Below are 24,051 nucleotides of genomic sequence, written 5' to 3' on the forward strand. Positions count from 1 at the left end.
GATGTCTTCGTATCATGGTAACACATCAAAACTCTGTGAATAAATTTGTACTGTCTGTAGTTTCTGTGAAACTATTGGAGAATATAGTTGGTTGAGGAACGAAAGCTCATAATGAAACAGAAGTGGAGATTTGAAAGCCCCTTATGTGGAATTTCAGAAAAACAAACTCCCACTCAAATCGTGTAAATTAAAGTTTTTCTGAGAAGAATGTCTTTGATGGACAGACTTGTGATTGATATTGTGCATGATTCAGTCACAATTACTGTTTCCTGGTAATACCTTCACCTTACTTATCTGATTCAGATGGGGCATGTTGCTTGAGAATAATAATCTGATTCTGATTTTATCTTTACAAACGCAAAAAATATATATATTTCTCATTGTCTTAAATGGATAGTTCACCCTAAAATGAAAATTATGTTAAAAAATCAAGTCCACATCATGTTGTTATATGAAATTCTGAATACTGTGCTGGGTGCTCTTTTCTGTTCAATTATAACAAATGGGGATCAAAGCTTTCAAGCTTCAAAAATAATGAATACGTATCATACAAGTGGTTCATATGACTCATGTATTTCATTTCTTTTGAAGCCATAAATATAGCTGATAGCATGATAGCTTTGTGTGTGAAACAGATATTTAAGTCGTTATTCACAGAAAATTTTGAGTTTCAGTCCCCATTCATTTCAGTTACATGGGAAAGAGTGATCATGACTTCAGAATGTCTTTTTTCATGTTCCAAGTAAGAAAGAAAGACATATAGGTTTGGATGACAACATTTTCTTTTTTTTACTTTCACTCTCAATTCATTTACTTGCATTTTCTTCAACATTCAGTCAATACAAGCATAAAGGTCAAATAAGCTCATGTCCCATGTCTGGGAAAAGTTGAAAAAATGCTGTATATGAGTTCAAAAGTAGTGGCAAGTGTTGAAAGACAGTGTTTGTGAAACTGATTACGAAAAAATTCAGACATTAAAAAAAAGAGTCAGACACAATGGGAATCTATTATTACCTAAATGGATTATTTTGTTTCATGTTGTCTGGTAAGGCTAAACTCTGTATTACATACATTTTGTATTTTATGTATTCAAATTAACAAAAGTTCAAAACAGCAGGGGCCTTTTGTCAGTGGGACAAATTGAATCATATTTAATATTACGTATCTCAAACTATTTTCTAAGACGGGTGCACATAACTGCTTGAGTGTGGAAAGAAGGGATTGTTTTTTAATGTGTGGGGAAGATAGTCACATTACTCCATGACTGATGGTCTTTTATTTTTCAATTCCATCCGAGATTCTAAAGAGATGACAGTTCTACATCTCGCTGACTTTGAAAATGACATGCAATGACACTGACCAAGTGTAACAGTAGACGACAGACAGATACCTGAGCTCAAAAATTTGGGGGTGGAAAAATTATATTTTAAAGTATTGCAATGTTTTACTTCACAGTATTGTATTGATATTCATCGCAATATTCAATTAATTGAATTGCACATTGAACATTACACAATATATTGGGGAAAGAAAAGACTGACCATCTGTCAAGAAGATGAAATGTGGCATTCGCCAACAGTCAACTCAAAACAAGCTAAGAATATAAGTCTCTAACTTAAATGAATAACAAAATCTCTGATCATTACTGATTAATTTGTAATGATCTCCGCCCAAAAGAGAAACAAGTGAGTAAATGATAGCAATGTATCCTAGTTTAAAATCATAACACACTGAAGATAAAAAAATGTTTTTATTATTCAGTATAGTCAGGTCCGGGCTGATTCCCCTTACACTCCTTCCTTAAAATTCCAATCTTGCTTGACTTGCAGGCCAGAAGGCCGGAGGCAAAACTCCCTGCCATGTGTTTAAAACACAAAGCATACAGTACGTAGAGAGCAGAAAAGATGGAGGAACTTTTCTCTTTAGAGGTGGGGTTTTCCCCTTTGTGCTCTAAAATCACAAGTCCCCCCATCAGCCTTCTTAGTCTGAAATGCAAAGTTAACAGATTTACCCAGGCCCCGGAGCCCTGCACGCTCTCTCCTAATCTATTCTAATGTGTCAAAAAGCCTTTCTTTGGAGTTTCAGAGAAATTTCACACTTGAGTTGTTTGTAGAAGTCAAACTGAATCCTGAGTTTTAGAGGAAAAAGAAGTTTCTTTAGAGATCAGAGTTGAGAGATGCTTGCTGGACTTCTGGTTCACTTCACACACAAGTTAGATTCACTGATTCTTTTAACTTTCCGTGGAGCGGTATGTGCACTTGGTGTGTGCAATTATGCATGTGCGGTTTCCATATTGTTGTAAATGTTAGATCGAAGCAGCTGGTCATATGTGCTGCTCTTACTGCTTGTAACAAATGTATTAAATGATGTGAAGAAATGCAACATGCTGAAGAAAAAAATCTTATGTCAGATTTTCCTCTTTTGTTTTAACTATGATCACAAAGATGTCAGATATCATGACTCAACAATAAGGATTTTTTTTTTCTGCTTTCCCAGTTGTGCTAGTTATTCCGATTTGTACTTGCCCTGCCAATATATTCACTAGCCCCAATTTTTTTGTTTTTATTTTGCAAGAATAGCTGTGAATTCTACATGTAAATTATAATGTGATTCTAGGAGCCAGAAATTCACAAAAATGAACATACAAATTCACATTGCTCCAAAACAGTGGCATGATGTCATTTGCTTATGATTTCAACCCATTCTTATTGATGTGTCCAAGACTATCACAAGTCATTCTCACATTTTTGACCCCATATGTTAGCCAGCTAGATAACTTTTCCTTGGTTACATACAGACATCAGCAAAATTTGCAGCAACAACGTTCAATACATGACAAAAATAAATGTTTAGGTTTGGAAGGCACATGCACATGATCAACAGACATAAGTCATACTGAAGGGACAACCAGAGACCAATATGTTCCATACCATGTTTGACAGTATTTATTTTTGTTTTGTTGGGTAGCAAGCTTATCCACTGCTTTTTCACAATGCAGAGTAAGATTCCGTACCATCTACCTAGCTGAGTCTTTATCATCATTCCTCATCTGCAAAATATTCTAGAATATTTGAAAGAAATTTGCACCAATCATGTCAAATATTGTGGAGAGTATGGAGTAATCAAAGAACCCATTCCACCCATCCACTCGCATAGCCAGACCTGTTACTGAAACAGCAAAGGTCTGAACCCGCTAGCAGCTTAAATTGGCCAAGAACCGCCCACTTAGACAGGAAAAGCCTCTAGCTGACATATACCGATCAGTCTTGGTTCCTTGCTGTGTATGTTGACAAAGTAGTTTAAAGCCTTCATCTGCAAAACAGAACTTTCTTAATTTGTTTGCACAAGGAAATCTGTAATGTGCAATTTCTTTCCAATCTCACCCTACCCATGGATTCACCCTAACATAAAGGAGAGATTTCTTTTCCTCTAATCTAATGGGTGTAAAATTTGCCGTGACAATGTAATTATTTTTAGGGTCTTATTTGCATTTCCAGCCCTCTGCTAAGTAAATGTTAGGTTTTAAGGTCTTTATAGATAAATTAATAATATCAAGTATTTAAAATAGCATGAAACATTTAAATTGAGTAATTTAACTTCCTGAAGGGCACGTTTAGGGTATTTTACATTTGCATGCAGACAGAAACATCAGTCCTAATCAGTGAGACGGAAATTGTAGTTAAGAGTGTGAAATATTTCATGGAGTCTTTTTCGAGTCTATCTGACTTTTGTGTCATGAGGCCTACGGTATTATTATTTAGATAAAAAAAACTTAGGCCATCACATCTTTATCATTTTTCTCATTCTAATGGCCAACACGGCTGGCCTCTCTCCATGCAGCTTAGCACATTAAGATGAGAGAAGAATACAGTTTGTCCTTCATTTACGCAATCACACCCTTGATGTTTTTGCATGTGAATCCAAGGACAAGAACAGATAATTGTTTTCCTTTTTTTTCCCCTGCTGTTAAATGTAAAGATGGATCGTGACAGGGAGCATGAGTCACTACTGATCTCCATTTGCTTGGTTAGGTTAATAAACCATTGTGATTGGTTACCTTGATTGGTAATCACGCTCACTGTGTTAACAAAAACCCTTTCTGTCTTTGCAAGTGCACTGTGAACCCTTATAACAGGTTGTATTTGTGTCTATAAAGAACAAGCCTGTGCTTCAGGCATGTAGTTTCATTCTTCTCATCATGTGATTGAGACTGTAATTGATTTCTCATTCTCTGGCTCAAGGCAGTAACCTAAAAAGAAAAGCAAAGGTTAATGACAGATAGTTTGTAGGTCATTACAGAATTTAACACTAATGATCTATTTGATACAGACTTTGATATTTGACTTTGATTTTGTAATATTTAATTCTAACTGGCACAGTCAACTTGGAGGAGTATTTTACTTCTGCCCTCTACTTTAACAATATTTTCATTTCTGCACAGTCAGTAATACAGTATGTTAAAAGCCATTTAATTACATTGCAGTGTGCCAGAAATTAGGTTCAAATGTAGGCTTGAGAGTGTAGTCTAATTCACAAACAAATGACCCTTGTGACCTGGTTTTTTATTTAATTAATCATCCAATGAATCAATCTATTTTTATAAATAGTTCACTGACTCTCTGAATCATTCAGTATGAAAATCTGTCACACTTACTGAACCTGAACTTTTGGTCAAATACAACTCATTTGGAAACAAAAAACATATATATATATTTTTTCAAATAGGTATGGTTTTGTTTGGAATAAAAGTAGACAAAGTAAAATATTTTTAAAATAAGGAACCGGAATATTTACATGGAATCTGAACCAGAATTATAAAATTCCTATAAATTCCTGTTGACCTGTTCCATGTGATATCAATGTATGACCGTACCGTCATGTCTGTGACCAAAATTGCATACCTTCAATGAGCTGCTCTGTGGGATGTGACAAAAGCCCTCTTCAGGAGTTAAAAGTCATAGTTCAACCGAAAATAAAAATTCTCTTAATTTACTAACCGTCATGCCATCCCAGATGTGGATGACCTACATTATTCTACAGAACACAAATGAAGATTTTTTTGCAAGTGAATGGGTGCCAAAAGTTCCAAAATCCACATAAGCGCAACATAAAAGTACTCTAGAAGACTCTGGTGCTAAATGTAATAGTGATATGATAGGTGTGGGTGAGAAACGGATCAGTAATTAAGTCCTTTTTAACTATAAATGATCCTCTCTGCTCAGTCAAACTCCACTTCACTTTCACTTTCCCATCCCCATTCTTCTTTTTCAGTTTTTTGGTGATTCATATTCATCATGCATATCACTCGCTTACTGGGCAGGGAGGAGAATTTATTATAAACAAATTACACTAAATTTGTTTCTTTCCACTGGATTTAAGTCCATTAGATTTTACCACTGTAGTCATATAGATTATATTTATACCTCTATGTGGATTTGGGCTCTTCAAAATTTTGGCACCCATTCACTTGCATTGTGAGGCCTGCAGAAGAAAGCATATAATACACATCTGGGATGCCAGGAGGGTGAGTATATCATGAGGGAATTTTCATTTTTGGGTGAACTTTCCCTTTAAAACCAGCTCTTTCATTCACACAGACTGGATTTTTTATTTTTAAACTGACTAAATCAGACCAGAATACAACACAAAAACATTTGTTACTTACGAATGAGAGATGTTTACGGTGATGTATCGATGGACGTGTGTACTCGCCGGTTACACATTAGATTGGTCACGTAGAGAGATGACATTTCTGTAAATGTACACAAAAGTTCAATTTAGCAATATTTGTGCTGTCTTCAGACCTGTATGAAGTTTTACTGGGACTTGGCATGGATCAAAAGCAGTTTTTTTTTTTTTATGTTTTTCTTGATACATTTCTCTTTTATTTTTCCATTTACCACCATTGTTTCCTTCCACTGATGGTCACAAATATGGCGACTGCAAGGGAAAAGTGAGAATGCTGAAACAGGTCAAGATGTTCATTGAAATTGGCCACATAAAACCATGTGTTGTGAATCCAATTGATGAGGTGTTGCAGTTTTAACCATAAATTCTAGATTTGAAAACACTTTTTCTGACCCACTTACTTCAGCAAGCAGCCTTAACCATGAAACCCATATAAAGTGTATGATGCAACAGTGCCTTTCCTTGTACAACCAAACACTTCCTGCCTTAATTCATGGAGAGATGGGCATCACCACTAGATTAAACATTTTTTATAGGCACATTCGCTTCATAGACACGTGTTTCAAACATGCAGTTCTGCTTGAGGCAATGATGTGTTATCATGGAGTGTCTTACTGAATGTTTCATCATGAAATTAGAGTCTCTTTGGTCTTCATTTAGCTGGTTAGTTATGACGAACCTTCTAAAAATGAATAAATTCAGCCAAATATTATAGAATAAAAATATATCTTAATGCAATCAGACAAAGCACCAAATGCTCTTAAAAGATTGATCTTGATCTTGGTTGTCGCTTGATTAGTGCCTTTTGAGATTTTAAATCATCTTCAAAAATCAAGCCTGTCCTCAGGCTCTGTGGGACGGCCATTGTTGGACAATGAATAGACTGTTCTGTGGTGAGCCAAAGAGCCAAAGTACAGAGGAGTACTGCACTGGAAATTCAAAGACACAAATCTTTCTGATTTAGCCTTTGCATCGTGCAGCCAGCTTGCATCAGCACAATTGTCTTTGCCCTCGTCAAGCTGCCCATGACTTCTTTCTTGCCACCAAAACAATTTATACCCAGCTCTTAGCTCTAAATCTCAAAGCTTTATTAGCTGAAGTTTATGGCTGTGGTCTGTGCATGGCTGTTACACTTGCCCTGTAGATCGATCTGCATTGGATGCTCTGGATAATTACTTGTACTCTGAGACTACACCCCTTTATGTCAACTAGAACCACCTCTCCATGTTACATGTCCATCCTGTCATTAACTGCCGTTGCATATTAGTTAATTACTGATCCTCTGCCTGCAAGATTTTCAATCATTTCTCACTGCCAAAAGTATTTCTGTCTTGTTTTCCAGTAAAAATAGCAACATACATAAAACTAGACACATTTAATTGAAAACAAAATGACATAGGATTTTATGTTTTGTTTTTGGAGAAATTAAACTAAATTGAGTGAGGTTTATGCCTAAAACAACAATTTGCTAGTGGGGTTAGAAAAATATACATTTTCTCCCTTTGAACTAAGTTTATTTTTCTTACCCCATTGGTTGCAAGGGTGTTGCTACTGTAACTTAATAGCCCAAATAAAAAGAGCCTACCACTAAGTCTCTATGATACTCTGGTCTCTAGAAATGGCTCAGGTCCCTCTTTCAATGTAAATACAGTTTGATCATTTAAGACATTTAAGATGGAAGTTTAAGACTTAAGGGGCTTCCACTTGACTCAAGTCAGGGTGTCAATCCACCGCTCAACAGCAGTGTCAAGTGCCGCTTTGAACTCTACATGACAAGTATTGCAGATAGGGTGATGGAAGGGTGAATTTAAGAAAGCAGGATGGATACTCACAAAACCTGCATTAGGAGAAAAAAAAATGTCCTGACAATTGCTTTGATACATTGTGGAAGTCCCTCTATTGGTCTGTTTAACTCCCTAACCCAAAGTATTTGCAATAGTAATAGTAATGGTGTCATTAATATATAATAATTCATACATTTTTCTGGATGCATCCATTCAAAGCACTTTATTGATAGTTGGGGACTCCACTCAACCTCCACATATATGCAGCATCTACCGGCCATAGTGCGCCAGAACACAACACACACACTTGGCCATGAGTGAAAAGGAGACAGATGTAATGAATTGCCATCTCTGAGTGAAGCATGTTTGAATCCTATAATGCCAAACGATTTTCAGGAGCTTTTTGTGTTAGTGCTAGCACTAGATTTATGAAATGGATCAAATTAACAGTAATACAATGTATGTGTAACTTTTTTAAATGTTATACTGAATGTAATGTTTATTTCTTCTTACAGAATTCTGTCAGCCCAGCTGTGTCAGGCTCCAACGCCGCTGTCACAGGCTACAGGCGCATGGTCATTCCAACCCAGCCTCCTCTAACAGCTACTAAGAAATCCACCCCGAAACTGCAGGCCCCTCCAACTGCGGCTTCACCTGCTCCATGCCCCCAATACCAGTCCACACCCCAACCCGTCCCAGCATCCTACACCACTGCCTCCACCCCAAGCCAACCCACCTTCAATGTTCAGGTCAGGGCAGCACAGCCTGGCCCCCAGCAGCAGCCAATCCGCAGCCCAGCCCAAGTGCAGTACATGCCACCTCAACCCAGAGCTCCTGACTTCGCTTACGGCCCTCCGCAGCCAGGATTTTGCCCAGCTGCTTCTGGAGGCTACCAGGAACAACACTATAGTGGAGCTCCTGGTTATGGAGGTCACAACACATGGAGAACTGAGCCAAGTCATCACGTTCCTCCTCCAGCCAGCCAAGGTTACCAGCCCTCCCCTCCGAAAAAGACCTACATCACTGACCCTCCAGCCAGCCTGGCACCCTTCACTGGTGGGCCTTCTATTTCTCATAAGGTAAGGATCGCTCTCTTTACTTGAATTTCAGACAACAGCAGAGTTAACATAAGACAGATGGAGGAGCAAATCCATTAAAAACTGAATCCTGAAGGAAGTTTTATAGATACTTACAAAAACTTTCTGACCCATAATGAAATGATTTAATGTATGAAATACTGTTACCTCTGATACTTGAATTTCAAAACATTAAAACTCAAATATAATTATTTTAATGGCATTCAGAGTTATAGTTAGAAAGGTATTCTTAACTGAAATAACATGCTTGGTTAAATATTAATTCTTTGTGTGTTGCCGAATGAAATACAAAATATCTTTGAAGGGCAAAATTGCCTTGTTATTGGTTGCTACCTGTAAATAGCTTAAATAGCTATCACATATTCTAGATAGTAACACACAATGACCATTATTCATGTTTTGAGTCTGTAGAGAATATGTAACAAATTACCAAATAGACAAAAGAACATTTGAAAAGGTTCAAGTACTTTTACGTCAAATGCTCTTTACGTCAAATGCTCTTTACGTCCTTTTTAGAAAATTAGAAAACAGGTACAGGACAAAAGCACTATTCAAATATTTGGATGTTGAAACTAGCACTGTTTTGTTTTTAAATTATTATTATTATTATTTTTTTATCAGTATTCATTTCTTGCTTTCCATGATAAATATGCAAACATCCTTAAAACAATATCAATTTACCTGAGAGGCAAAATTGTGTAACTTGTTTTCAGATCATCTTAACCCATTGTAAAAGCTGCAAAGATTGCTTTAATGCAAAATGTATTGTGCTAAATACAGGAAAATACTACATAATAGTTTCATTCTCATAAAAAATAAAAAATAAACTTTTAGACAAAGTTCAACAGAATTTCAGATCCTGAACAAGTGATCAACAAACTAAGAGTTGCTCATTTACAAAAAAGTACATGTCCTACAATGGACAAGTCAACCCTGATTGCACTCACATTTAGAGTTTAATTTAACACTATTTAAATATGTTGGTGCACAAATATTGTCTGAATAACCTGAAATAACTAGAACAGACCTGCCTGGAGCATACCTGAAGAATACATTTACAACATTATATTAATATGTACATCTGTTTACAAGGGAGTGCACCCCCTAACAAGTCAATGAACAAGGAGGAAATGTAGATATTATTTGAAAATATTTGTGTGAAAGGTGTTTTAGGAAGAAATTAGTAATGTGATTACAATTTTAAAGTAGTAATTAGTAATTTCTTATGAATTACTTTTTTGAGTAACTTATAAACAACACTTTTTTTAGCTTAGTTAAATTAGAGAATTGTTTAAGGATCTGATTACTGTACCTTTGTAGGACACTGCATTGAGCTTCTTATATTTAACAAACTTAGACAGCAAATCAGCAAGGCTCTGGAAATGTTCTGCTCGTTTCTATGAAACAGGCCATGATGAAGGGAAGGCACACATGAGCACATAGCTGTACTTATTCTATGCACAATGAAAAATTCATGAAAATACTTTGAAAGTGTGTGTCTACTGTGTGCATGTGTTGTTTTTATATATGTGTGTGTGTATGTACCTACATTGTGTGTGTGTGTGTGTGTGTGTGTGTGTGTGTGTGTGTGTGTGTGTGTGTGTGTGTGTGTGTGTGTGTGTGTGTGTGTGTGTGTGTGTGTGTGTGTGTGTGTGTGTGTGTGTGTGTGTGTGAATGAATAATACATTTGTGGTAATTAATTATCTGTGTTCATGTCCCATGATTGTGTGTTTATGCTTGTAGCTTGTGTATTTTTATGATTTATTGATTGTGCATGAGAGAGGGAGAGCATTTTCAAAGTTTGGTTACCACACAAAACATGCTTACATTTTAAATTAAAGCTTGATTCTTTACACAGTCCTGACAGCACATTTAAAGAAACAGCTTGACCTAACATTTCAGACACCTAATAAAAATATAAAACTTGACTGAACAAAGTTTTTCTAATATTGTGTGCATGTAGACTATATATTTGTGGGACAAATTGTGAGTGGATCCTACTGTAAGTGTGCAAGTGTGTGTGTATACACTACTTTAGTTTGTGTTTGTGATATAATTGATTCAGATGGCAATACAGCAGGGAGTTTCTTAGCTTCCTTTGTTGAAATCTTCAGAATAAACAGTTATTTTAACCTTTATGAATTGTTAATGCTTCTTCTCTGTAGGGCTTTACACCATCTGACTCTATTTGTCTGAATAAAAACAGAATGTTTATCTCATCTTATACCTCACACATTCACGCACGTCCCTCTTTCTCTGTCTACTTTCCCTCTCTCTGTAACCTTATTCCCTATCCCTCCAACTTGGCATCTAGTTTATATATATATATATATATATATATATATATATATATTTTAAATAGAAAGGGAATGCAATGTCCAAAAACGTAAAATATTATAGTTGTACTCGTTTTGTTGATTCTTGTCAATTTTATGGATTTCTTTTTGTAGTCAAAGCCCTGTGCTTAAAAATATCAAATTTTAAAGGTCAACACTGAATTTGAATATGTTATTTCCCACAACATAGCATGCAAAAGCTGTTCAGTTATGACAACTCTCTAAAAGATTTAGCATGTTTATGTAAGTATGACATATTGATTGGATATTGGTCTTGGTGGACTAGATCTGCAACGCTGCTGATGCTACAGAGCAAGAACAGAGACTTGCTACTACTAGAAAATACACATTCATACAAAGTTAACATGTGGATATGCTGCTGCTGCACAATTAGACAAAATGCAAAACATGCTGCATCTAGCATGTATGACATGCTGCTCCACAAATAGAAATTACATATAGCAGGGAAGCTGTAAACAACACAAAACACAATCCCCCAACCAAGCATATCTATCACCAAGACTTATGTACTACTGCTGCTGCTTCGAAGAGCCTTGTGCACAGAGTTTATGCTAGCTAGGTGTGCCTTGGCCACAGGCAAAATGGCGTAAGGCTAATGAACTTTAAAGAACTCATGCTGGGGGGTCCATCACTATTGGAGAAACTCACATGTGAAAAGGTTAAATAGCTAGTGACCTAACTCATGATATGTACCTGAGCCAGGAAAGCCTAGAGATTTTTTAACTATTGATTTAACCCAAATATGTGTGAATTTATTTAATGTAATACCTAAGAAAGCAATGCCTGAAAGCAGCCTGATTTTGCAAAGGCTTACCTTGTTAAAAACACGCTTCTATGTGTCATGGCCAAAAGGCAGACCTTACCATGCAAGCAGATTGAAGGAAAGCCCAAGCAAATAGCTCACTGCAAAACTGAGCCATCAAAATGTTAGACAAAGAAAGAGATGCAAGTTGATTGGCTACCTGATTACAAGACAAAGAACCAACTGCCATTTTTTATACTACACACTCAGGGCTTTACATTAACTTTTTGGCTCAACAGCCACTGTGGCTAGTGGTATTCCAAAGTCACTAGCCACTCATAATTTTAACTAGCCAAAGTCCCATGCCCCACAAAAAGTAATAAAAGGATCTTTAATGTAACTGTATGCATTTGTTTGGACATTTTATTTGAACAAAAATGAAATTAGTTCAGAGACACAGGCCTGATGATATAAGTCACCTTTAGAATATATGAAGGCAAACATGACCAGTTAGAACAGGAGCAGGATAGAACAGGGGGAAAACTTTGTCATTCATTTGTCCCTTTGTCCATGGAAGTCCAGATGTTAGCCCCTTTGAACCCCTTTAACCGTTCTAAATTCCACTTACCTTCATGAAAGTTTACCATTGTTCTTCCTTTTTTCACTTTGGCATTTGTAATAATAATGCCATAAGCACATGTCAGACCATGGATGACTCCACCATGATGTGGTTAGGCTAATGTAGATAGTCTTTCTTAAAAATAAACTTTAGTATTTGTCAAGAAACAACTAATAGCCTAAACACATTTAGAAACCTAGAACTACAACTTCCACAATTAACAATTCCATGGAGTAATGAATGAATGGGTTTGGATCAAGATAAAGGTGAGTGAATGATGACTAATATCATTAATAATAAAAATGAAGTTTTATAAATTCACCTTAATCTCTTTAATATGCATCTTAACCAGATACCAGTTGGCATTACTGCAGTAAAAACATTTTAGATTGAATGATAATGCGTATTTTAAAAAACCATGTTATTGATGTTGATGCATGGCACACTGTTGTCTCTTTACCTCATGAGTGCTTTTAATGTCAAGTCTATTAAGCAATTTGAGAGGTTTGTCCTCCTCCATATATCACTTTAAAGCAGCCGATTCTCATTAGAATTCAAATGGGTCATATAAGTTTTGTGGTCTTCACCGGCTGCACGATATCGAGTAAACCCCAACTGAATCACACAAGTTTTGGTTTGCACTTTCCCAGAGCTCTGGCTCTATCTCTGGAGCATGCTGTTGTATGCTGCAGAGGTTCATGTGAAAGCATGCTTCATTCGCCTTGCACAGATGTTCATTCTTAGATGTTTAGTGCTTATAAGGTGCTGAACACAAGATCAATACAGTAAAATTTGCTTTGCTGCGGCCTCCCGCCAGAGTGGCTAGTAAGGGTGTTAATGTCAAGCCGTCTTTCATTGATGGTCAAGAATTCCTCCATACATTTCAGTATATACAAGAAGTTATGTCCGAAGTTGTTTCTTCATGTTTGGTCATACCCATCAGTCTTTTAATGTATTTTCAGTCACTTTGGAACAGTGATGTTTTCTTGTTTTCAGTCCTTGGGTATAAAATTTAGCTCCACACTTTAAAAGCCATGGTGCTCATATTACCCACTGATACAAAAGTGATTCAGCCAGGCAAGAGAACATCAGTCAAAACAAGATAACAAACAAGCTGTTGACACTGAATGAACACTGAATGCCATATGGCAGTTTTCTGTCTCATTGCTGGTCTTACCCACTGGCAGAACTTCTAGGTTACTACCTTTGATGCAAAATCCTCTGCCGAAGTCTGCTTGAGGCATCTGAGAATCAGTTACTCTTTTTAATAATTCCAAGAATATCTGGAAATGTCTTTCACACTTAGCCCAAGGATATAAAACAATCAGTCCAATTAGAGTAATGCAATACACTTTTACATATATATATATATATATATATATATATATATATATATATATATATATATATATATATGTGTTTGATGGAATGATAAATGGCAGGCACTTGGGATGTGTCTTTTTCACTTGTGTTATTGCAGGTCATTGCTACTCCACGCAGATTCTAATGCACTTTTAACAAGTTGTCATTAATATTTCACTGTTTTATTCATTCTAAAACACAAATATGCAGTGATTTGGAAATAAACAACACAATCAGTAGCTTAGTGCCTTTGAAATATATCAAAGAATAAATTGTCAAATATTAGTAGGGTAGACAGTTTTAAAAACCAGTAGAATGATTAAATTTTCTTCTGGCAATGGCTATTGCAATCCCCACGTACAGTACTCTCCATAGCCACAATCTGGGGAACAGAACAAACCCTTGAGTTCGCTCTAATTCAAGGATTTTATGCATCAGTACAAACAACTGCAGCCCAGCCTCTGGGAATAGCTCATCAAGGACTGTGTTTAACTAAACACAAAATAAATACCACATTGTGGGAAGCAGCCTCATGTATTAAGAAAACAGATTAACATTATTCGAAACACAAGTACATTAGGCTGTGAGATAGCAGCTTTAGTCCCCAAATAGTGCACCAGATCAACAAAAGATGCTGTTTCTAGGGATCTTTTCATTTCTCTTTGATTTTTTTTCTCCTCGAAAATATTCTAATAGCTTTTTTTCCCTGTAAGTTCTGAATATTCATACAGATTTGTCATGTCAGTATTTTATCCATGTTGGTTCTTGAACATTTGGAGAAAGAGAAACATGTCATTAAATGCCAATAAATATATTTAGTTAATGGGCATCTTGTATGATAGGAATGTTTTATGTTAGATATTTTTATACACAACTGTTTTTATTCTGTACTTAATGGTGTGCCACAATTAACACTGTGATGGAGCCCACATGATGGAGTCTTGTCTGTCTTAACCAACCCCTGACATCCCTGCTCCCCATTTGAATTAGGACTTGTTAATTAAATTATATTTTGAGAATATTTGCATTTAAAAAATGTGGACAGAGTATTGCAGATTTCACCCCTTTCTGTAATTATGTTTTCTCTAAGCGTCATAATCTATTAACACTTCGTCGTGTATCTTGATAGTTCAGATTGCTATCCGATTGGGTATGTACATTCCATTAACACTTGGCCAAATATATGTCTCCACAAAACAGAAATAATTCCAATCTACTACTCTCACGCTATATGCAATGGATCAATTACATTCATTTAGTTGATGATGCTTATACGCGGCATTGAAATTTTGATAAATTAAATGTTGCTATTAAAGGGGGGGGGGGGGGCAGCTCAAATCACTTCAAGGATCGTGATACAAAAGGATACACCTTTTTTTGTCATCAGCATTTCATTTTCAAAAGAATAAAATAGGCTAGAGAACGGAGTCAGCATTTTGTTTCATTAAGTTTAAGATGTTTTTGTAAATGCTCATATGACAATTTTGCAAATGCTCCATCCATGTGTCCCATCCTTGATTGCTCTCTCTTGTGTGGATTGTGGGACTGCAAAACTTGCTTATGCTGACATGTGGCTTAAACCAGACTGATCTCACAGTAAAATCATAAACAGAATGGTAGACATTTTTTAGCTAAAATTGGTCTTTGCTTACCAAAATTCAGAACACTGCCCTCACTGTCCAAAGCTTTAAGTGTCATTATGGGCTTGTGTGAGCTCCATTTTCATTTGTGTAATGTCCTCGGAACAAGTTGTTTTTTAGCTGTGCAGGAAACTGTACCCACCAACCCAAACCCCAAACCTAAGCCAAACCTCCAGTGGAGTAAAAGATTTAATGTTAGAGGGGAAAATGCAACCTCTGAATCGCACCCATCAATGATTATGCTAACATGATTACTTCATGGTTTCACCGCGAGATCTAAACCCGGGTCTCCCAAGCAGCTGATGCAACACTGTTCTGGTTGTGCCACAAGGGTGCTTGTTGGTGAGTCGACATAATGTTGTCAATCCTACACTAAAAAAATTAAATAATAAGCTACATTTTAAGATTTTCGCATTTAAATTTCATAACTAAATTTCATCAAATTGAATTGAGTAAGCTTTAACAAAATTTAGTTAATAAAATTTGAATATACTTCAGTTATATTATTTTAATTTTATCAAAGATTACTGAAAATGGGATGACGCTGTTTCCTGTAGTGACGCTGTTGATGCTGTTTCCTTTGGTGATGCTGTTTCCTGATCCTGTTGCTGCTAGCACTTGTGTTTGTAGCCTGGTTAGCATTGCTTATATTTCTATTTTCAGTGTTTAATCTTTAATCTCTCCCATTTTTTGCGCAGATTGTTTTTCTGCTTTTACAGGATACTTTTTAATGCAATACAACTACGTGCATTTTACTGCGCACACCTGCTTTTCCACTTTTATTGTGATTAAACTGTGTGCCCCTCATGCATTTTTTACATGGATCATTGCATCAATCTCAAACCCCCGCTGATCAAAAACCACCACTACAACAACAAACAAACAATTGCGGTAAGTCATGGCATCCACTCATATTATTGCTTCGTGCATTGCATGCCACATGTTTACTATAGCTTCTTCAATCAGCGGTGAGGGATTCACATGTGATAAATGTAAGGAATTAGTCAGGCTAACAGAGAAGATTAATGAGTTAGAGACACGCATCGAAACACTAGTGGAGTTCAGTGAGAAAGAGAAGCTAGCAATGTCCAGCTTCTTTAAAATAATGTTAAACAGGTGTGTGAACTTGCAAACATTATGTGAGACACTGTAATGTCTCTGCCACTCTCCTCTCTATTAATATGGCTCAACGTATTAATAGTGATAGTATTTAGGGCACAGGTCAGCAAGCAGACAAACTGGCTAATCCGAACATCTGCTAGCTGACGTGAGACATCATACAAATCACATTAACTTATTTGTCTTCTTTCTTTAATCCCTAGCTGGCAACGTGCCAGGGTTGCCTCTGGGTTCTGTACGCTGCTGTGGGTGCCACTGGACTTTGAATCTCATTCATAATGCCTTTCCAAATAACATCACATACACTACAATGCATAGAGAATTAATCACCTATATATCATATTGAGACTGTGTCTGTTCCCTGAACTACCAAACACAAAACTCTTATTAAGTAATTTACAAAAAAAATTTTGATATCAAACTTGAAAATAACAAATAAACTGAAGATAAACATATAAAGGTAGGGCTACTAATCATTTACATTTACATTTATGCATTTGGCAGACGCTTTTATCCAAAGCGACTTACAGTGCACTTATTACAGGGACAATCCCCCCGGAGCAACCTGGATTAAGTGTCTTGCTCAAGGACAAGAACCAGCGACCTTCTGATTACCAGTTATGTGCTTTAGTCCACTACGCAACCACCACTCAATCATTAGTTTGCTTTCAACCAACTCACTAATTGCAAATGAAATTATTACAGATCATAGTTTGGATTTGCTCTGTTTGATTGAAACTTGGACAAAAACAGATGAATATATTAGTTTAAATGAGTCTACTCCCTCAGGTTATTGTTATAAACATGAGTCTTGTCTGAAAGGTCATGGAGGTGTTGCTATAATTTACAGTGATATTTTCAGTGTTACTCAAAGGTCTGGATATAAGTTTATTTCTTTTGAACTGATAATGCTTAATGTTACATTCTCAGATGTGAATAAATTTTTTTTGTCATCTTTTGTTCTTGCAACAGTATATAAACTGCCATATTCTGAATTCCTCCTGATTTTCTGTCAGATCTAGTGGTTGCTTGGGATCGATCTTGAATTGTCAGTGACATCAACATCTGCATAGATAACAAAAATGATACACTGGGATTAGTGTTTATAGATTTTTTCAACTCTGTTGGGGTTACACAATAAGTTAAATCATATGCTAGATCTAATTTTGTCATATGGAATTGATGTTGATAATATAGAAATTCTGCTGCAGAGCGATGATATCTCAGATCATTACCTCGTCTCTTGTATGCTGCGCTTAGCAAAGGTAACTCAGTCTACACAATGTTAACGTTCAGGTATAAATATGCTTTCAAATACTAAAGATAGCTTCACTAATAATCTTCCAGACTTGTCTCAAATACTCAGTATGCCAAAACTCTCAGAAGAACATGATGTTGTCACAGAAAATATGGATACAGTCTACTCCCTTCAATTAAAGAAAGTTAAAGAGAAAAATTCTGCACCAATGTACAATTATCTCACTCCAGAAAATGGAGTGTAAGTTGAAGAATACAACATTTTGCGGTGCATGGAAGGATAGTGTCTCTAACAACAGACTCTGGTCTGCAACCAGGTCTGCATATTTGAGCAAACTCATAGAAAATAACCACTACAATTCTAGGTGTTTATTCAGTACTGTGGCTAAATTGGTTAGGAACAAAATTCTATTGAACCAGATATTCCATCTCAGCATAGTAGTAATTCCTTTATTTCTTTACTGATAAAATTGAATTATCAGAAACAAAATTGGAATTATGTATCCATATACCACAGAATCCCAGAAGACTAAAATTATTCCCTACGAGCAACTTCAACCCTTTGCTGTTAAAGGTCGGAAAGAGCTAACAAAAATTAAAATTATCAAAATCATTAACATGTATGTTAGAACAAATACAGACTAAACTCCTAAAAGAGGCGTTTCTTGTAATCTCAGAACCTCTTCTTAATATTATTTACTCCCCATTATCCCTAGGGCATGTCCCAAGAAACTTATCAAGAAACCACAGCTTGATCCAGGAGAATTGGCTACTTATAGACAGATTTAAAATCTTTCATTTATGTCAAAAATTCTAGAAAGGGTAGTGTCCTCCCAACTATTTTAATTTTTACTGAGAAATGGTATATATTAATAATTTCAGTAAGGATTTAGGCCCCATTATAGTACAGAGACTGCACTTATCAAAGTTACAAATGACTTGATGTTATCATCTGATTGTGGCTGCATTTCTCTTCTAGTGCTTTTAGATTTTAGTGCTGCCTTCGAAACCATAGATCAGGACATTCTCTTGGATAGACTTGAGAATTACGTTGGCATTTGTGGACAAGCATTATCTTGGTTTAGGTCCAATCTCTCTGACCACTACCACTTTGTCTGTGTAATTGAGGAACTGTCAGATCAGATCAAAGTATTATTAATTATAAGTATAAAATTATAAATTAAGTATGGAGTGCCAGAGGGAACAGTTTTAGGGCCTTTTCTCCCTATATATGCTCTCCATAGGAGACATTATCAGTAAACATGGAATTCGTTTTCACTGTTATGCTGATGATACCCAACATTATATTTCTTCAAACCCAGATGAAATTTCTCGATTTTACAAATTAACAGAGTATATAAATTAAATATATAAGTTAACTAAAAAAATAAGACACTAAAATACAATCTGACTTTTGATGGATGTAATGTAATGTCAAATTCTACAGCAAAAATGTAGGTGTTATATTTGATAGCAATCTAAACTTTGAAAAACACATTTCCAATATTTGTAGAACTGCATTCTTCCACCTCAGAAATATTGTAAAATAATTTATCCATTCATGACCTCAAGACTAGATTATTGTAATGCATAACTAGGTGGATGTCCTGCAGGTTTAATAAATAAACTTTATTTGGTTCAAAATGCAGCAGCTAGAGTGCTAACTTGAACCAAGAAATATGAAAATATCAGCTCCATTTTATCTGCGTTACATTGGCTAACTGTTAAGTTTTGTAATTTGGATTGTATTTAAAAATTCTGTTACTTACATATAAAGCTTTGAATGGTCTAGCTCCAAAGTACTTAAGTGACCTTCTATCACACTATAATCCATTACGCTCACTATGATCGCAAAACTGCAGCCTGTTAACAATACATAGAATATCAAAATCCACAAAAGGAGAGAGATCATTTTCATATTTGGCTCCTAAACTATGGAATAGTCTTCCTAGCAGTGTTTAGAGCTCAGACACACTCTCTCAGTTTAGACTAAAGACTCATCTATTCATCCAGGCATACACCTAATTTATCCCTCATTTCAAGTCAATTATGCTGCTTTAGTTAGGACTGCCAGAATGGAAAATCTTTTCTAATTCTTTAACCCTGCATTTAAGTTAATGGCATCTACGCTTATTTTAATAATTTCATTCCCTGTCTAAACCTCGGTTACCAGAGCCTGCCAGATCCATCTCCGGTCCTGTCTGATGTCCGATTCCTACTGTGTCACTGAGTGATGATGACCAACAGCAACATGTGCCAGCTAATATTGGCATAATATTCATTTATTTTCTGTTATAGCATCATTTCATGTGCAGCTGCTTTGAAACAACGCCTGTTGTGAAAAGCACTATAAAAATACATTTGACTTGACTTGAATTTCATTTAATTTGATGGAATTATGCTATGAAATTGAATTGCGTAAATCTATAGTAAACATGTGGCATGCAATGCACAAAGCGATAATATGAGCGGATGCCATGACCTACTGCAACTGTTTGGTTTTGTTGTGGTGGTGGTTTTTGATCAGCAGGGTTTTAAGATCGATGTAATTCCCTCACGTAATTGTTGTTGTTGTTGTGGTGGTGGTTCCTGGTCACCAATGGTTTGAGATCAATGCAATGATCCGTGTAAAAATAAATTTTTGAGTGTAGGGTTCTGGGAACCTTGGAAACTACATGCTGACTTCATGTGTGATCATGTTACTCGAACGATCAGATGCATTTACACTTGGCTGAGTCTCATATTTTACAGGAATGCTTTCCTTCTCGAATGTGTCTTGGAGAGCATTTACATTTGTCCTTTTCATTATCAGATACCTGTCTGGTTAGTAAATAAAACAAAAACCTGATGATTTCAAATCTGTAAATTCCGTTTTCATTTGTTGTCATTCTTTGTGTAGTTAATTTTTTCATAGTATTGTTGTGCATGTTAACTTACTGAATGACTGCTCTTATATTGAACAAGCGCAATCATCATACTCCCTGCCTCATCAGCCAGAACACAGGAGTTCTGAACACAAGAGCTCTTTTCCCCTTGAAAGAAACACACAATTAGTAAACATGACAGTATGGTGACCTCTCTCACTGCACAATGCATTTGATCCTAATGTTTTTCAACTCAGCTGATTCCTCAGTCCTAATGAGGAGCTTTTACTGCCCTTTTAGTAGTAATCTGTTTATTTTCCTATCAATCACCACACTTTGAATTTAAATCTCCAAACAGAGCAACGGCACAATATAAAAGCCAGATTAGAGTTTAAACCAAAGCTGTCAATTTCCTGTTGTCAATCTGTCCAGATGTCATGTTGGGACATTTTCCATAACACTCCTCACTATGCAAATAGTAAACATAGGCTACTCTGCTACTAATCTGATGTATAAATTATCTGAAAAATTAAGCAAATAATAAAAAGCTTAAGAGCAACATGCAATGCCCATTTCCTTGCCGTGGTTCATCGAGAGGTCTGATTTTAGTATTAGTATCCATTCACGCTGTAGGCAATCTGTGCTTTTGCTTTGTATCCCTTGTCGCATTGATCATTAAGATGTAATTGAGAGCTGTCGTGGAAGGTCAGTGTCATTACGAGTCTGTAATCACTTCCCGTCTTGTTGCCCTTGTTGCTGCATGCTGGTTGGCTGACCCCCTCAGGATCTCCTTTCTGATTGGATTGCATTTTTGATATTAGAAGTAAGGTGTAAAAGTAAGAGCTTTTCACATCAACACAGCTCAAGGACACTTAATTAAGCAAATCTGCCAGCAAACGTTTGATCTCCTTTTTAGAATGAAGGGGGAATTTCATGGCTGCTGCTTCATTTAGCAATTTCTTCAACTCTCTCCATCTTTCCTGATCTTCCTCTCTTTCTCTCTCCCTGTAAATTGGGGAAAGGCTAAGCTGCATGATAGTTTGTGTTATTGCTGAGCTTGAGTGACAATTGACGAGGGTAGGATTATTCTGCACTGCTCAACCCCTAAAGGCGGCTAAAGCCCCCTAGAAGGTCAATGATGGTTTCAGCTGTCAAATATTCAGCTTTCGTATGTTTGACGTTGCTCTTCCACAAATGTCTCACACTCTCTGTCTATCTCTCTGCTTCTGGCAGAGGTTGTTTGCCTCCCTTACTCACTTATCAACATTTGCATAGGACCACGTCAACACCTGCTCAAAATAAACTCTTCTAGAACATCATTAAGGGGCTTGCCGACCTCATAAATTCTTTATTTAGTCCCAGAACTTTGGCCTTATGCCATCATTTTTGTTTTGTCATGGGACTAAACTACTACTAACCATTTTAAGCCCTTTATGTTTTCTATGGCTTTCTTGGGAGTCATCATTTATTCACCCCATGTTGGTTGGTTAGATACCACCAAACATCACACAACCCTTTAATACTCCTATGGCCTCCATAGGCTCCTGGTCTTGCCTGCGTTGTCTGATCTCACATTCTCTTCTGTGTTCTTCAGACTTGAAGGATGAATCCAGTATTCTGTAGTTAACCTCTATGGATGGTGATAGCCAGGCTTCTAGGTGTCCATTACAGCTGCTGTAGGTCAACTTCAGCACCATATACATGGACATAAACACACTTTTATATGTGATTGCACAAAACGTCATATGCATTCACTCTCACACGTGTTGAGAAAACGTACAAATTTATGACTGTGCACACACAAGTTATCAAACTACCTTTTATTATTTATATAGAACTTTTATAGTCCCTTTTATAAAAATTGTGTATGTGGGGTAATTATTATCATATTCTCATTGTACTTTATTTCTGGGAGATAAACATCGATTTTTAAATGGTTGTCCATATATCGAAAGAACTCTCGTTCTCAAGCTGCCCTTATAAATGATCTGTTAATGATTTTTCACTGGGCATGTTCAGTTTTTGTTTGTTTATAGACACTCATATAATCAATACATGTGGAAAAAGCCTGCTCTAATGACTCACTACATTGTAGGAAGCATAAACAGAGCAGCCAGAGTTGTAATTTTTTTGCACAAGTGGAGACCCACTGCCCTGCACACACACATTACACACTCAGCTAAGTCTGTTCCTGGAGAGTAGCTTCTCTTGCGTGTCAGTGTTAGCTGCCAGCAAACAGCCGAATCAGCTTTCAGCCTTCCAGACAGTGCTGAACACTTTTACATAGCTGTTGCCTCTCGTCAGGAATCTGGGAGATTTTGTCTCGAACACAAAGCACAAGTACTAGAAACAGAGGCAGAGAAAGTGTAGCTAATGCTACACAGGCCCTGCTAGCACTCAATTATATGACTTGTCATCTTCTATAGACACAGGTGCTCTTGGTCTTGCCATGGCCTACTTTGAGGCCCTGGAAACCAGTGCATTTAGTTTAGGTTTTCAAATAGCCCCTAGAGTTCATGAAAATGGCATCCCATGCTTGTAACCTTGTGCTTTACTTGTTTGTGAATTTGAAGAGTGACAACCCATTAAATTGATTGACAGCAGGGCCAGTGCAGCTTAAGAGGTTCTGGCCACAGGACAAGCCTCCCTCCCAACATTCAAGTTCAGTATAAACATAAAAGAAGAAACGTTTATGCATATAGTATAACCTGAAGTCATGTATGTATTCCTTGTCGAAACTGAAACTTCTGAACACACTAGGCTTAAAACTGAAAAACAAAAATGCTCATTTCATATAAGACAAATTTTACTATCAATTGTACTAATGCTATTATATGTTATTAATAATATAAGTGATTGCACTCATTTATTCTTTCAATTTGTGCCACTTTACAAGAACATCTAAAATATTTGATTTATTTCAGGAATTTTATTGTCACACTGTGTGTGCCTCATCAGCTGTAAACAAGAGCACATTTCTATTGATTCATCATAAGTAAATAGATGGAATTTACAATAAATTAATTAAACCTGGATTAAAAACAAAAATCAGAACTAACTTAACAAAAAGGTTCCATTCATTAACATTTGTTATCACATTAGGTGTCATTAAAAACAATTAACAATATTTTTTGACAGCATTTATTAATCTTTGTTAATGTTAGTTAATAAAAAATAGAATTAATTGTTCAACTTTTGAACTTTTGAATAAAAATGTGTTAGTATTGAAATTAACATTAACCAAGATTAAAAAATTCTTGTTCATTGTTAGTTCATGGCAACTAATGTTGTTAACTAATGTTAACAAATGGAGCCTTATTGTAATGTGTAACCAATTGCATTTTATGGCATTTTCAGCTGACAATTTTTGGTAACCTTCTTATTCAAAAAGAAAGTAAGGTCTTCCAAAACTGTATTTTAAAGTATTATTAAGTATAGTTGAAGTATTTCTTACAATGGACATACTTTGCCCTTTCGTTCCCTCTCTTTTATTTCATTTTGGAGGTCTTCACAAAAGCAGAT

General features: G+C 36.2%; 1 protein-coding gene across 3 annotated transcripts in view; it reads left to right on the plus strand.

The window, feature by feature from the left end:
- The window catches only part of LOC127654062 (lipoma-preferred partner homolog), a 287,765-nt gene that overhangs the window by 159,061 nt on the left and 104,653 nt on the right, over positions 1–24,051 (plus strand). For all 3 annotated transcript variants that reach the window (XM_052141028.1, XM_052141030.1, XM_052141029.1), the window contains one exon: positions 7,988–8,551. In XM_052141028.1, coding sequence (XP_051996988.1) covers positions 7,988–8,551 — 564 coding nt within the window. The remainder of the gene's footprint in view (positions 1–7,987; positions 8,552–24,051) is intronic.

Source organism: Xyrauchen texanus, chromosome 13 (genome assembly GCF_025860055.1).
Source record: "Xyrauchen texanus isolate HMW12.3.18 chromosome 13, RBS_HiC_50CHRs, whole genome shotgun sequence".
Taxonomy (NCBI): domain Eukaryota; kingdom Metazoa; phylum Chordata; class Actinopteri; order Cypriniformes; family Catostomidae; genus Xyrauchen; species Xyrauchen texanus.